We start from the raw sequence: 16045 nt of genomic DNA, 5'->3' as shown, positions 1-16045 counted from the left end.
GTAGGCCGTGGAAAATCTACAAGCTTGTTTGGTAACTTTCCACATCTTTGTGCTCCCAGCAGCCACGTGGGCCAAATCATGGCTCCTTTCACAGTTGTCTGGCTGCCAAGTATTTTGTAAGAATGTAACCTGTGTCAATAGATCTGATGATTAAAAAAACTTTAAAAATGAGGAGAAAAAAAGTTACTGGCATACAGTTTTGAAAGCCTTCTGTTCCTTTTGTGAAACACAATCACCCCAAATAAGTGGATCCATTTGCTTGTTATATCAACCGTTTACGCAGAAATACATTTTATATGCTGATTTATACCAAATGTGATGCAAGGTGCAGAAGCTGACTGCTGGTTTACAAGTCCAAACACAATCTGTGACGATCGAGTGTTAAGCATCACATCACATTCTTCAATGAAAAAAATCCAGTTTCTTAATTGTTTTAAACAAAAGCTCAAAATTATCAAAACACACTCTTAACACACTGATGTTTAGTTGGCATGTTAACAAGAACAAATCCTTTTGAACACTGGCTTTTCCTGAGTGATGTGCGAGCCTTTACATTCCCATGGTTACACAATTGTGTTTTACTAAGCATTCAATCATCCTTTGTTTGTATTCGGGAACATATTGGGTAATTCCAATGAATCAGTGCCTATATTGATAGATATCCGTAGTTCTACCCTATAAAAAGGAAACTTGCATTTCTATCACACTCAAAAAAAGATACATTTAAGGTTAGGGGAAGGGACATGGGAATGCGACTAAATGGATAGCACTTTCAGAGAGCCAGCACAAGCACGCTGGGCCAAATGTACTTCCGTGCTGGAAAATTCAACGATTCTACAAACATCTCTGAATTCTTCAGTGTAGAGGACAAAAAGTAGAAATGGAGGGGTGGGGAAAAAGAATTTATAGTTATATAACAGCTTTTCACATCTCAAACATCCCCAAGAGCTTCCATTCAAATAATGTGAATCACTCTAAAGTACAGTCATGGTTACGTAAGTAAATCTGGCAGCCATTTTGTGCACAGCAAGGTTGCCACGAGGTGAGCGACCAGTTGATCCATTTTAGTTGGTGTTTGTCAAGGGAAAAAAGGATGACCAGGATACCAGGTGAACTTACTCCTCTTCTTTGAATAGTGCCACAGCAGTTTTAACATCCACCTCACCACTGCAACAAGCAGACGAGGCTTCAGTTTAACATCTCACCCGAAGGACTCCACCTATAACGATACAGCTTTCCCACGGTACTTGCTTGAACCTGCTGAGACTAGAGTGCTACCAGCTAAGAAAGTTTGTATCAACACACAAAATTATACTTGCTCTTCAGAAAGTAAGCAAACTGTGACAAATTAACTTCAGCATCATTTCTTGACACCAATAAGACTCAAAATGTTTTTGGCAAAAACTTTGAATATGGTCTTATAGCCATTCTAGTTGGATGCAATAAAGCGAGCCCACTTACCAGGCACAAGAGCAATTTTAAAGTGAAGTGCACACAAAACCCTAGTTTCAAATGGGTCTAATAGGAGTTTGTAAAAAGCACATTTGTGATTCCAAGTGAGCATTATTAGACAATAGAACAGATGGCTCAAGTTTCCTGACACATCAACAGTCCTCACCACTTACATCATGGGCAGCCACCTATATCGGGCAAATGCCGCTAACCATTTGCTATTATCATAGGAGTCAATTACAAAAGTATGCTGGCTATTTCGGGCAGTTCAATAAGTACTCGACCTGTACTTACTAATATAAAAAGCTCTGCTGATTTCAGGCAAAATTAGGTCTTCAGGCAGCATCAATCAGATATAATAGAAAATGCTGGAAATACAATTTTATTTCAGATTTCCAGCATCCGCAGTATTTTGCTTTTGTTTTAGTATCAATCAGCTGTTCGCACCTCCGTTAAAGTGCGATTGCCTTAGTGATAAGATTCTGGACACAACTGCTAACAATTAGGAGAGGCAGTTAAGTGATATTTCCTGTTTTTTTTTAAAAAATGTTGGTTACTTGGTTTTACTGTCCACGACTTATAGCTGGCAAATCACCTTAACACCAGTATACGCAATGGGGACTGTACCTAAACACCACTGGATGGTTAACATACTTTACAGCCAAACAGATGTGTAGATTCACATGATAATTGTTGTAGCCTAGGTGGCAGATGTTGGGAAAGTGAAGACTGCAAATGAAATAGCAGCCCAAAACCGCCATCCTGGCACAATATTTTGCATTTAACACCTTTTCTAGTCCCCAGTCAGGTATCCGACACCAAAGGGGAAAATAACTCAAATTACCTCTCAAGAGTTAAGTTGTCAAACGAGGATTTATTCCCGATCTAGCCCTTCGTCTGTGAGGGCAGATTCAGTTACAGGCTAATTGGAGTTTAGTTCCAGTAACCAATGACAAGTCTTGCCATTACTGAAGTATCAGCTTAGTGGCTGCCTTCTCCAAATGGGTCTAATAAATGATCCTGGACATAACAAAAGCAGATGCATACAGGAACTTTTTCTGCCAGGACACAAATAGAAACCATTCAACAATCCTGCACACTGCAGCAAAATCTCAGTAACCTGTTGCCTGGAAAGTTGCCACAAGCTCGCATTGGGTAATACCACCAGTCAAAAATCATGAGTTGTCTGACGGATGAGGCCAGTTTGTGTGGATATACTATGTGCATGCTCAAAAGTAGCCACTTCCAATATTCAACACTTTGCAAAGTGCTAAGCAGAAAGGGTGACGACGTGCAGAGATGCCATAAATGAGATAGAAAGGGCAGAGGTGCAATATAAGATGGGTTAGGGAGGAATACTGTGAAAGGCACACTGAAGTTTGGAATGGAGGCAGCCATGAGGTTGTCCTTGGTTAGCCTGGCTATATCAGATCAGTAACGATCCAGTGGAACACTCAGACACTGGAATAAAGCCATACAGTTCATTCATGGACAGTCGACACTATGGACTTCAGCTGTCTAAGCGTAATTGCTTGCTTGCTTGCTTACTTACTTAACAAAATACCGAGGTTACACACCATTGGGTTCAGCCTGAGTGAACAGCTGAGGAGGATAGAATCAGTGTCTGAGGTGCAAAATATCTTGGAGGCCACACAAGGTTTACAACTTGCTGATGTTGCGCTGGAAAAAATTCTCACCCAAAACTTGACATTTGACAATCAGACAGCACAGTGGCAGTAGAATCAAAGTTGTGATACTGAGCCTGTACAGGGCATCAGTTTATCCCCATCTGGAGTAAGGTACACAGTTGTAGTCGCCAAATTACAGGAGGGACATCCTAGCCTTTGAAATGGTGCAGAAAAGGGCTAGCTACCTATCTAATCCCTGACATCAGATACATGAGCTACAGGAAACAATACAGAAACTGAGGTGGTTTACATTAAAAGACCAAGAGTGGATCTTATTGAGATATTCAAGATCCTTAAGGATATTGACAAGTTGGACCCTGAGAAACAGTTTATCATGGCACCTGGAATGACAATAAAAGGAGCATGGAACGATGATCAGGAGAGAGGTCAACGTGTAAAATAGCAATATCTGATTTGTCCATAGCTGTGAATGTTTAACATGGACTGCCTAACAAGTGCTAGGAAAGATGGATGCAGAGCTGAGTGGCATGATGTGCTCGAGAAACTTGGTAGAGAAGGGAGGGTTAGAGGCAAATGCTTAGCTGGAGAAGACAGTTAGTTAGTTTGAGAATAGACTTGATGGAGGGGTGGGGGTGTCCACATTAGTTTTGAAAGGAAGAGAGAAATAATACCCAACAATATCAACAAACACTGGCTAAGAAAAGATGGTTCAGTAGTCAACAGTGGGGTGGCAACCGATTAAGTGGCGGGTCTCTGAGGACTAAACAAGAGCTGGAGGGGAGGTATAAGAGAAAATAGGAGGGTTGGGGGGACAGGAGGCTGAAGCAGCTAAGAGGACAGCCTCTATTTTGAAGACAAAGGAATCCATGAGGTCCTCATACTTGGTGTAGAAAACGAGGAAGGAGGACGCAGAAGACGACGACTGAAGTAGGCAGCTTGTGGTGGAGAGGACTAGTTTAGGGTTGTCCTTGCCCTTCAGGACGATCCAGGAGTATTCAGACAATTTGAACGCAGGGAAGGAAAGGCAATACTGCTGGAAACGTTCACGCCTGATCCAACGATGAATGGCAGACCAAGAGCACTTGAATCTGCGACCTTTAGATTTAAGGTTGCAACGGTGGTGGTTTACTTACAAGGCGCCTTTATATTGCTGGCTAGGTTTTGGGAGTGCGCCACTCTCTTGCGTTTACACTGAACGACGCAGCCAGCTTCAATGTATGCCAGCTGCAAACTTGATTCTGACATTCAGTGCACAAGTAAACTGGCTATGATTGTTTGACCAGTAAGCAGGTGCAAAATATTAGTTACACCATTAGCACACATGGCAGTGGGCATACCAAATACAGGAGGATCTCACGCTGCTGATGGGAAGACCAAATTTATTGCAGCAATCAGGGAGACCCAGTAACAAATCCAGTAGGTATGACAAAAGGCCTTCAACAGCATAGGATGCATCCTGTTTAGTTTTATCTGTTTGTAATTACAACAGGGTTCTCCTTAGGGAAAAACAAAAGACCCAGTGGGAGGTGATGTGATGCTCTTAAAATTTGTTCAATCCTGATCCTTGCACCTTGGGGAAAATTCTACAATTCAAAAACAGTAACTACAGTGACAAGATTTCCACATGGAAACCTCCAGCAGTGATTCAGAGGATACAGATTTACAGCAATCGGCAAAAGAACCAGAGGTGAGACAAGACGACATTTTTTAACGCAACGACTTGTTATGATCTGGAATGCGCTGCCTGAAAGGGCAGTGGAAGTAGATTCAATAATAAATTTGAAAAGGGAATTGGTAAATACCTAAAAGGGAGAAATTTGCAGGGCTATGGGGAAAGAGCGGGTGGAGTGGGACCAATTGGATAGCTCTTTCAAAGAGCCGGCATAGGCATGATGGGTCCAAATGGCCTCCTTCTGTGCTGTATCATGCTATGATTCTATTCTATAACATGCAGCATTGACCGAAAATAAACTACTAGCTGTCATAGGTCACCTAGCTTCATCTGCCAAGGGAGAATGGTCGCTGCAACAAATATTTTTTACATTCTCATACAAGCATTTCCATACAGCCAACCATAATTTTGAGAGTTTGTGAAACAATGTATTTTACCTTGTTGAAGCTATATTGAAAGAGCAATTATTGCTCAGATTAATGGTGGGTTTACTGAATGCTTAACCTAGGCTCTTTTGTTGTACAGCAGGAAGCACAGCTAGATAGAACAGTTAACTATCAATTTCAAGAAACATTTTTTAATTAGCAGCACTCTCTTCTACCACAAATGTGTAGAAGAGCGTCTTCCCTTCTTGTTCGCAAACTGTTTTCAAAATTTTCTTACACTATAAAGACGATTTATGAATTCTGCTGCAATACAAACATCTTGAAAGTGCAGCTTAACATTGACAGCTTTAATGCTCTCATTATATTGCTAGCTTGCTACCAACAATGCAAACAGATGACAAACACCATGAAAAGAGTGTTTTGGCCAGCACCTCTAGCAGCAATGGTCTCTCCAATGGTAACAAAAACAAATCAGGCTGCTGTCTGGGGCAATCATGTTTCTATGATGTACTCCAGGCTGTAGCTGAGATGCTCCTATCCACCCTAAACAGGCCAACAAAGTGGATTTGTGATTGGAACCCTGTACAGATATTCCTGCAATTAAGGAAACTACAGCTGAAATTGGGGGGGGGGGGGGGGGGCGCAGAAAGGCACAGTAGACTTGAAGTGGAGCTAGGTAATGTAGAAATTAGCCCGCAAAATAAAAAATAAAAAGAACTGTTCCTTGGGAATGGGACCAGAACTGACATTAATTTTAAAAAATCTAAAATACACTGAAATACCTTGATAGGGTCCTATTTTCCACTGGTTAGATTGGTGCAATTAGCAAATAAAACAGACCCACTTAGACTGTACACTATTTACAAATTTATTTTCATGCTTAACCAATTTCTAGAAAAGTTAGGAGAACTGTTGGCTCCTTTAAAAACTATGCGTACCTGCTAAAGTGTATTGCAAACAGAATAAATTATATTAGTAAATTTGTACTTGATGACACAAACACAAGCAAAAGGGTTTGTGTTTTTTTTTCAGTAGTAGCAACAACTTACATTTATATAGCGCCTTTAACATAGTAACACATCCCCAGGTGCTTAACAGGAGCGTTATCAAACAAAATTTGACAGAGCCATATGAGGAGATATTAGGACAGGTGACCAAAAGCTTGTTCAGAGGCAGATTTTAAAGGAGTGTCTTAAAGGAGGAAAGAGATGGAGAGGTTTAGGGAGAGAATTAGAGAGATATGGGCCTTGGCAGCTGAAGGCACGTCTGCCAATAGTGGAGCGATCAAAATCAGGAATGCACAAGAGGCCAGAATTGGAAAAGTGCAGAGATCTTGGAGGGTTGTAGGGCTGGAGGAGGTTACAGAGATAGGGAGGGCTGAGGTCATGGAGGAATTTGAAAATCGAGGTGTTGCTGGACCGGGAGCCAATGTAGATCAGCGAGCACAGGGGTGATGGGTGAACGGGACTTGGTGCGAGTTAGGATACGGGCAGCAGAGTTTTGGATGAGCTCAAGTTTACGGAGGGTGCAAGGATGGAGGCCGACCAGGAGAGCATTGGAATAGTTGAGTCTAGAAGGTAACAACGGTAACCGCGGTATAATTAAGACACACAATTTCGACTCCTGTCCAATTGGTCAGATAATTTACTTCCAGGACTTCTGTGGCCAGATGCAGAACAACTTCGGTAGACGACTACGAGAGTGGTCAACTTGACTCGCCTTCAGAATTCTCTTACTTCTACATAGCCAACTTCCCCAAGCACCTCACCAGCTGAAAGTTAGCAACTCACTGAACGAACAAGAATGTCCTGTAGCACATTACTTTTTTCACAAAAAAAAAATCAGATTGTACACCTTACTAATTTTAAGTGATGATGTAATTTTCATCCCTTTGCTGTGTGAAGAGACAGAGTGAAGGGTATCAAAAACAATCTCATTTCAATTATCAAACTTATTCCTATCCTTTACAAAACTTGAATATCAGAATATTCTCCCTTCAATTTTTGGCAAATTTACAAATTTTAAGTCTCATTAGATGTGCAAGCCAGCTTGCTCAAATATGTATACTTGACTTTGTAAGTCATGTTGAGATTTGAGGCATACCAGTAAGGTCAGCCTTGACAAAGCAAGGAGTTGTGATTTATTTGCGTTTTTAAGCCCGCTAAACGCATAGTTTATAACTTATATTGTGCCAAATATGTAGAACCTTTCCGATTCCTGAATCGTAATATTGATGATTTATAAACACAATTTGACATGGAATCTTGAAATTTGTACTTCTAAAAAAAAAAGCAGAAAGCATTATTAACTTCTAAAATCAATAAGTAAAACTATATTTTTTACTTAAAAAATACTTAAGTGAAAGATGAAAAAAAAGCAAAAATGGTAGGTGGAGGGGATACTCACTTTGAAAACCTGGCTCCAAAATACCCTTGGTCTCTGCAGTGCACTAACACGTAAAACACAAAAGCTGAAACCATCATCTTTACCTCTGCAACAAAACCATTTCGAATGATGGAATTCATTCCAGCCATATAGATTATACATTGCTTTCAGCTTTAATTCGAAACATTTTCAAGGCAAAAGAGTGCATTAGAATTTCACAAGAGTGAATATTTAGTAATTTTTACTACAGATGGATTTCCTGTTTGACATTTGTATTTCACCTCCTATTGAAAATACTAACTGAACAAGTCACTCTTGCTTTTCAACGTACATAACATTGGTGAAGCTAAGTTATATATTTCTCATGTTCTTGTCATCAGGCGAAAGCTGATTTTTACTGTACAGAAGTGTGATGTTCTTTTCATTGAATGAAGGCTGGTATTTGGTTATCTTCAGACCCACACTAGCACTAGAAAGGTCATAATAATCATTTACCGTACAATCTATTGTAGAAGAAAGTAATCGCAATGAAGGTATACTTCTTCCGTTCCTTATGACCTTCTCTCTTTCCTCCCACAGAGTAATTGCAGCAGTGCAAAAAGTATTTTCCTGACCTCCCTGGTCCTTGGTAGGAATGCGAAGTGGAGAACAGCAGGGGTAAAACGATAAGGAGAAATGTAAACGTTAATACCATTAACTCATTACAGTATTAACAGATTTTTAGATAGGGCGAGGGAAGTGGAAATGGCAAAGCTAAACAAAAAAGGATCCATTTGCAAATTTCAATCTTATGCAGGCACATAGGATTTTTACATTAGGCCACGTGTCTTTTTAGTAAATGCATAGCCATACATTCTGGGAATACCCTTGCTTTTAAGTACTGAAAAGGCTTTCAAAACAAGTATTTTTTTGTATAGCTTCTTTTCATATAAAGTAGAATTAGGGGAATCTGCAGAAGTAAAAAAAAAGTCACTTTATTCACTACATTTGATTTTTTATGCTGAAATACTATTGCAGTATTTGAAATGTTAACACTCCCATAGGCACTAATTTCAATTCTTTAGAATGAGGCTATGTTTGGTATAGAAACTACTTTCACGTTCACTTGTCCTGTTGCGCGTTTTTGTAACCATATTATACTGCAACAATTGCAGATCTCCAGCCAATACATGTTTGACTATCAAAATGCCTTTTTGTTTGCAACTTTATCTTTATGCTTTCATGAGTGTCGAATGTTTGGTTTTGTGCAACATTCTACCAAGCTCAGATGAAACCGATCAAATTCCAAAGCAAGAGTACAACACAAGCACACCAACTGCTATTTAGCGGAGTATAAAATGCCAAACAGATTTTCTACAAGTGCTGTATGCACTAGTACATAAATTGTGCAACTTTATTGAACAATCACAAATTTTCTCATAAACCTGCAGCAATATCAGTACAAAGGCAGTACAAGTCATTCAATAATGCACTGGAATAGTTCCAGAGTTTTTAAAAACAAAACCTTCTCATGTAAAGTTCCATGCATAAAATGGACACAAAATGCTGGAATAAAAGCCTCATCATCTGAAAGCTAGGCAAACATTTATAAAGCACTGCTGTCAATTTATTAATTTCTTCCAAATCCTCTCAATTAGGTTACAACATTGTAACCCACCCTCAGATGACCATATACAAGTATGGTATAATATGGGCAGAATGAATATCAGTTATTTTCAGATTATCTCTGAAAATTGTGACTTACAAAAATCATATGCCACATGATGCTCGTCCAATGGCACATTGTTTTATTTCAAACCGCAGATGTTTTTGCCACAGAAGGCCATTCAGCCCTTACAGCCAACTAAAACTAAATGTGTTGCCATGCTCACCGCTTTTCCCTCCAGAATGTCCGTTCACTCGTTAACAAGGCCCTTGCCATCAGTGACCGTATTGTGCATGACTGCATTGACACCCTGTATTAACAAACTCGGCTCAGAGGTGCAGACAACTTGCCCCTTACCGATTCCTTCCCACCTTGCTAGACTTTCACCAAATCACATCATGGTCTCTCCCCGTACTCCTGTGGCATCTACTCCTTCTTCAAATACCTCAGCATATTCTGTTTATCTCACTTCTCATTCAAAAAATCAACCCCCCCCACCCCAAGCTTCTCACTACTATATCCTTCCCTCCTTCAGCTTTTGTACTGAGCAACTCCTCATCCTCAGTGATTTCAATCTCCATCTCAGCTCGCCTTTCACTCTTCTGAATTCACTCCCCTAAACCCTTCCCTCCATATAAACTTCCCCTATCCATATTCATGGCCACCCCCTCGACCATGATTGCGATCACTGACAAGGCCACCTCCAACCACCACTGTGTATCCCTCATCATTCACATCCCCTACCCCCTTCCAACCCATTTCCTTTCGCATCTGTCCCTGGAAAAATAACCTCCCCCAAATCATTTACAATTGCACTTGCAAACTCCCAACTGCTTAGTCTTCAGACTTCAATTTGCTGCAATAATTGTGCGGCTGTAGAATTGCTCAACCACTTCCTCATCTCCACCTTTGATGCCTTGCCCCCAGCAAAATCATTACTCTCTCCCATCCTGGTTATTCCCCAGTATATTCCAATCTACACTTCAAGTCCAAGGACTCCAGCTTGAGCGTATCTGGCACACAACTGGTTTAGCCATCCATTGCCAGACCTGGGAACCGCATCATGCGCTACTGGGCTGCACACTCTGCTGCCAAAAACTCCAGCACCAAAGGGTCATCCTGGAGGGCAAAAAAAAACCCTTGCTTCTTTTCTCCACTACCAACCGTTTCCTTAACCTCCCTCCCTTATGGACTTTTTTGGCACTAAGGTCGAGACCATCCATTCAGTTATCTCTGATCTCCACCACCACCTTCTACTTTCCCATGAAGCCAAACATTCCCCCCTGCCCTAGCCCTGAACCCAAGTCTTTCCATCTCCCTCATGCCCTCTCAGAGCTCATCTCAATGAGACCCACCCAATGGGACAACAGGAAGTAAGATTTTGTAGATAGAATGCACACATAAACTCAAGATTTTTAATAGAACAGATACACATTAGTGGATCTCCCATGATGTTGCACATGGTAAGTCAAATCATGTGTCAATTAATAAGGATAGGAGCGTTATACAGTGAGTGGAGTCCGGAGCATTGGCTCTGAGTGCTGGATTGACGTCCAGCATCTGATAAGTGCAGGTCCCCCCCCCCCCCCCCCCCAAGGGTAGGTGGAGCTCTTTAGCCTTGGTTGCAGCCCACGTAGGAGAATGTACTACGATCATAAAAACCGCATGGAAGGCAACGGGAAACCACAACATCTACTCTTCCCTAGTAAGTAGATCAAGAATCTCATGTGAGAGACTTAGGTTAGGACCTGCCCTAGGGTAGAAGACAGCTAACAAAATCATCATGACCCCCTCTCTACTGCTTTTGAGCAAAGGCACTCAAAAAATTTTCAATTTTCATTAGTCTGTAAAACTGCTGCTCAGTAGGCCCCTTTAACCTTTCTGAAATGACTTTATAATGACAAAGTAATATCACACAGCAGTTTCAGCTGATTTGTTTGAGCAGTCAAAATAAAGTCTTAAAAAGTATTATATAGACAAAATATAAATTGGAAAGGAAGAGCTCTGCCCTGACCTGTTCCTTTAAGGACAAATACAGCCGGTGGAAATCCATGTACTTTTAGAAGCTTGTAAATTGCTTGTTATTTTTGGTCGGTCGATATCCAAATGTGATATCCCGTGTGACTTACATGCACTAGATGCAAGAGTGCAATATATAATACATAACATAGGAAATAGATTTTTAAAAAACTATTATCTGTGAGGAAGATTGAGTGAAATCAAATGGTAAAAATTAAAAACTGCTAATAAGAAAAAAGTAATGCTAAAACTACACTGAAGATTAAGAGGCTGTGTGATGCTACTACTTTATAGAATAAAATGGTCACGAGTCACATATGCACAAAACTTATTTGAAGCAAGCTGAGAGAGACTAGGGTATTGTTCAATTTACTTATGCTGCTCCCAGATAACTCGCTAGCTGAATCATTTCACCTCCGCCCTATTTAGTTGTGTTACCAGACAACACAGAACCTATGCAGTGTATATTTGCCTCATTTTAATAAATACATTCTGTACAAACAGCATTGTTTATGGGTTTTGAAGCATGAAAAGCAGCCTAATACATAGCATCCACCATGTCTCTTGACGTATCGTACATGTTTAAGTCCTGCCATTGGAACTTACCACGTTTTTAAAGCACATCATCTTTCAATTTGGCACTTTACAACCTTCTGGCCTGAACATTGAGTTCAACAACTTCAGATCATAACCACCATTCCCATTTTTCAGACAGCAAGTGCTAATAATGGGTTCTGCTATCACCATTTACACCTCCTCTGGACCCAACTTTTGTTTCTTTATTATCCCATTATCACCCCCTTTTGTCATTTAATCAATCCTGCCCTCCACTTTGTCAGACCTTCCTTTTTGTTCTTTCCTCCCTTTTTCCCCCCCTGACTCCGTATTTGCTTATAAACTGTTAAATCTCTAACTTCTTCCAGTTTTGATGAAAGATCAACCACCTGAAACGTTAACTGTTTCTTTCACCACAGATGCTGCCTGACTTGCTGAGTGTTTCCAGCATTTTCTATTTTTATTTCAGATTTCCAGAATCCACAGTATTTTGCTTTTGTTTTAGAATTATACTAGTAACCTTTTTGTAGTTTTTCTTTTTTTAAAAAAAAAACAAGATCAAATCTTGTTTTAAATTTACAAGCATAAATATTAAGTACTAAATTGAAATACAGATACACACAACTTAAACCTCCAAGGGATTCAAACCCGCCACCTGCTCGCCAATAAAAGTCTTGTCAGTTCCCAGGAGGTAAATGGAGCAACTGTACCTCAGGGGAGTGGAAACGTACATCCTGCAAAGCAACAACAGCTGCATGGATTGTGCCCAGATGATGCCAACCACAAGGATGAAGAAATATTATTCACACACAAAGCTCTTTGCTATTTATTTGCAGGGTTCTAAAACAGAATATCATAATAGTAGTTACGGATTTTAACTGAAGATCTTTCGGAGCACAGTAAAAATTCCATTATGGCCATTCTAGCTCTCCCAAGAAACAGATGAAGTTAATCCCTGGGTTAGTCGTGAAAACCTGAACCAAATTCTCTTTATGTACTTAACTATTTTACAACACCATACAACAAACCATGTGGAAAATCAACGATGTGAATGGTTCTACAGAAGCTTGGATGAAATCATATCCCTCATTGCATTGGGCAATATAATTTGAGAGACATTACAAATGAAGCTTAGAACTTAAGACTGGAGGGTCTTTTGACTGGGGAAACAGACTTTCTTCTCTCATGAAAGCCAGATCAAAGGGTTGCTAAAACAGGAGCTATTCGGTAAGTGCAATGCACAATATTTTTCATCCAAAAACACTGAGTTTCAAATAACATCTGAAAAAGGAAAACAAAATAGCCTGTTGGAAAATCCCTAAATAAAGCTGGCTACAATTTGCTGTCCTGATGTGACAGTCAATTTAAATGTAGTCACATATGCTTGCAAAATGTCAGTTCTCACTGTAGCTTCCATACAACTATTCATTCAACTTTAGTTTGAAAGGTTAAATACTTGTCAAATTTCCTTCTTAAATTAGCTATTTAGTACACTATAGCTATGTGAACTAATAAGTGTTTAGGGATCAGCTGGACTCACATGACTAGAACACAACTGTACAAAGCCACAGTTGATGACAAAGATTACACAAGGATCAGATAAAAGAAATTAGAGTTATGTACTGAAAAGCCTACTTTATAACTTAAGCAGCCTCCAAACATAATTACCTGAAAACACCAAGTTAGCAAAGTATTATTTATCCAAAATTTACACCAAGTGACTTGTAGCAGCAACACAATAAAAATCCATGTACAAAAGATAACTAATCCTAAAGTAGTAAAGTAATTTCACAACATTAATGCGTGCAGACATCTCATGACATTCGATGCTATTGCTAAACACACCAGAGGTCTGCCATTAGAGGAGCTCTAACTCCAGTAGCAATATAGTCAAGGCAGTCCTCGAGCTTCCAGAGTAGGGTACCAGCTCAAGAGATGGCTTTTTGTAGCCCTGCCTGTGAAGAACAAATGATAGCTGCAATTTTTTCTGGCCCTGTGCAATTCTCAGGGAAGGTGCGCAGCCAGAAAATTAAAGCAATTGTTGTGACATTTCAACAACTGCACATGCAGTGCTTTGATATTACTGTTGGTTGTCTGAAACCCTATCTGTAACGTAAATGGGGCAAATTCCAGAGTACCAAGATGCAGAACACATCGTAGAACAGCTTGAAGTAGCAGTTCTGCAATACGAATGTGGCACTGAGTTGTTATGGCACACCCCCTTAATTAAGTTTCCAAACTTGCCTCCCTCCCATCAATTTTCTTCCCTTCCCTACCCACAGGCATTAACAACTCCTTACTACTGTACAGTTCCCATGGGCATTGGTTATTCCTCAGGTATCTCACCTGCATATTAAATGTCAGCAAGTTATTCGATTATGGAGCATCAATGCCAAGCTCAATATCCACGTACTTCCAACACAGTTTGCTGAGTAATGATCAGGAGTTGAAACCTTCCTGGTTAAGATCAGCACAGATCAAGAATTGAACCATGCCTGATCTGAGCAGCTCTATTGCTCACCAAGCAAATTACTTTCTAACAAAACTATTTTCTATCTCACATTCCTGTGGAAATATGACTTGAGGGGCAATTTAAGGCACCTTTTCTAGGGCTCATTTACACACAAAATGTTTCACCCGATAAAAACTCTCTTTTCTCACTCAGAATGGGTAAGTTTCCTTTTTTAAAAAAATACATGTGCACACTGGGGGAAGAGGGTGCTACACATGACATTTCCACAGCCAACAGTGGAAGAGGATTTCCTGCATTGATATTTTTTTGGATCACATGAACAAGCCACCCATTAACATTAATTCTCAAACTAGATTTTATTCGAGCTTTTGGCAACCACTTCAGAATCTTATACCAACAGGAAGAGGACAAGTGTTTTTTCCTATAAGGCACTGACTTGTGAAAAAAAATGAACCTGATACTGTTTTATGATGGGGGGAGGGGGGGGGCGGGAAGGAAGAGCTTTGCATCATTCCCATCATAATATTACTACACGTAAAGACGTATTTTAATACAGTTTATGACACCGGGCGATGTGTTTTGAGGAGAAAGGGGTTTTCCCACTCTTTCATTTTAAGCATTGTTCATAAATAAAAAGGATTTAAATAAACTCCGATACTTTTTACCGTGAGTTTAACCTATTCAACAATTAGACTGTAAATAAAGTATTCTTTGTTTTGTGTGGGTTCGTTCTGTCGGAACATGTTTAAATCTAAATGTTAAAGCTGGTCAGTCACATTTTGTAAAAAGCAAGGAGTGGAGGGGTTTGGGGGGGGGGGGGGGGGGACATACACTTCCTTCTTAATGTCGTAATGTCCTTCTTTAAAGATCAGTTTCAATGAAAATTTCTAATATAAAATATATTAGAATTTTTTTTTTAAAAAGGCAGTGCCGGAGGAGGCAGGTCTGGAATCGTTTAACAACCAACGTACAGTCTTAAAAATAAGAGACACGGCTCTCTCTCCTCTCCCTTCACATCTCAACCGAGAGATTGACTTAAAGATATTTTCTAATAGTTTATAAATAAATAAAACACATTCCCCCCTCCTCAGGGTGGTGAGGTCTCCATAGAGAGGGGGGGGGGGGGGGAGAAGAGAAAGAGAAAAGAGAAGAAAAAGGGCCCAAACGCCAAAGTGACCCAGATGCGCACTAGGCCTCAAATTACTCTCACACTCAAATAAAATAAACTTAAAATATTTTAATACTATGAAGCATAAAGAGGGTCGCGGCCGACATTTAGCGAAAGGACAAGGCGACACGCGCCGCTCCCCAACAGTCAACCAAGCCCCCCCCGATAAACTGTTAAAATACGAATGATCCCCCACCCTTACCCGTAGATGATGGACATGAAGTGCATGAGCCACAGGATGACGAAGAGGATGAAGCCGAAGATAGACAGACCCTGGAGAGCCAGTTCCAACACCGCCATTGTATAACCAAGTACTCGCTTCAGTAGCCCGGCTCCACTCTCTGGGGACGGTGAGTCGCTCCGTGCTCCGCCGGCCCCCCTCCCTCGGTGTGTGTCGGTGCGGCTCTGACTCCTCTCTCACTCACTCAGTGTCACAGGATCTCAGGCACCGCCCCCTCTGGGCCCCTCCCCCCCCGGACCCCACACAGACTACCCCACCCCCCCGCCCGGAGCCGACACAGACTCCGCCCCCCCGGTCCCCACACAGACTCCGCCCCCCGGAGCCGACACAGACTCCGCCCCCACGGTCCCCACACAGACTCCGCCCCCCGGACCTCGCACAGACTCCGCCCCCGCCCCCA

At 40.9% G+C, this 16045-nt stretch overlaps 1 protein-coding gene across 1 annotated transcript in view; it reads right to left on the bottom strand.

The window, feature by feature from the left end:
- The window catches only part of ugcg (UDP-glucose ceramide glucosyltransferase), a 44235-nt gene extending 28400 nt beyond the window's left edge, over positions 1-15835 (bottom strand). The window contains exon 1 of the mRNA XM_067983580.1: positions 15607-15835. Coding sequence (XP_067839681.1) covers positions 15607-15704 — 98 coding nt within the window. The 5' untranslated portion in view covers positions 15705-15835. The remainder of the gene's footprint in view (positions 1-15606) is intronic.
- Positions 15836-16045: the final 210 nt, after the last annotated feature.

The sequence above is a fragment of the Heptranchias perlo genome, chromosome 4 (genome assembly GCF_035084215.1).
Source record: "Heptranchias perlo isolate sHepPer1 chromosome 4, sHepPer1.hap1, whole genome shotgun sequence".
In the NCBI taxonomy this organism is placed as follows: domain Eukaryota; kingdom Metazoa; phylum Chordata; class Chondrichthyes; order Hexanchiformes; family Hexanchidae; genus Heptranchias; species Heptranchias perlo.
This window is presented reverse-complemented; position numbering and strand designations above follow the sequence as displayed.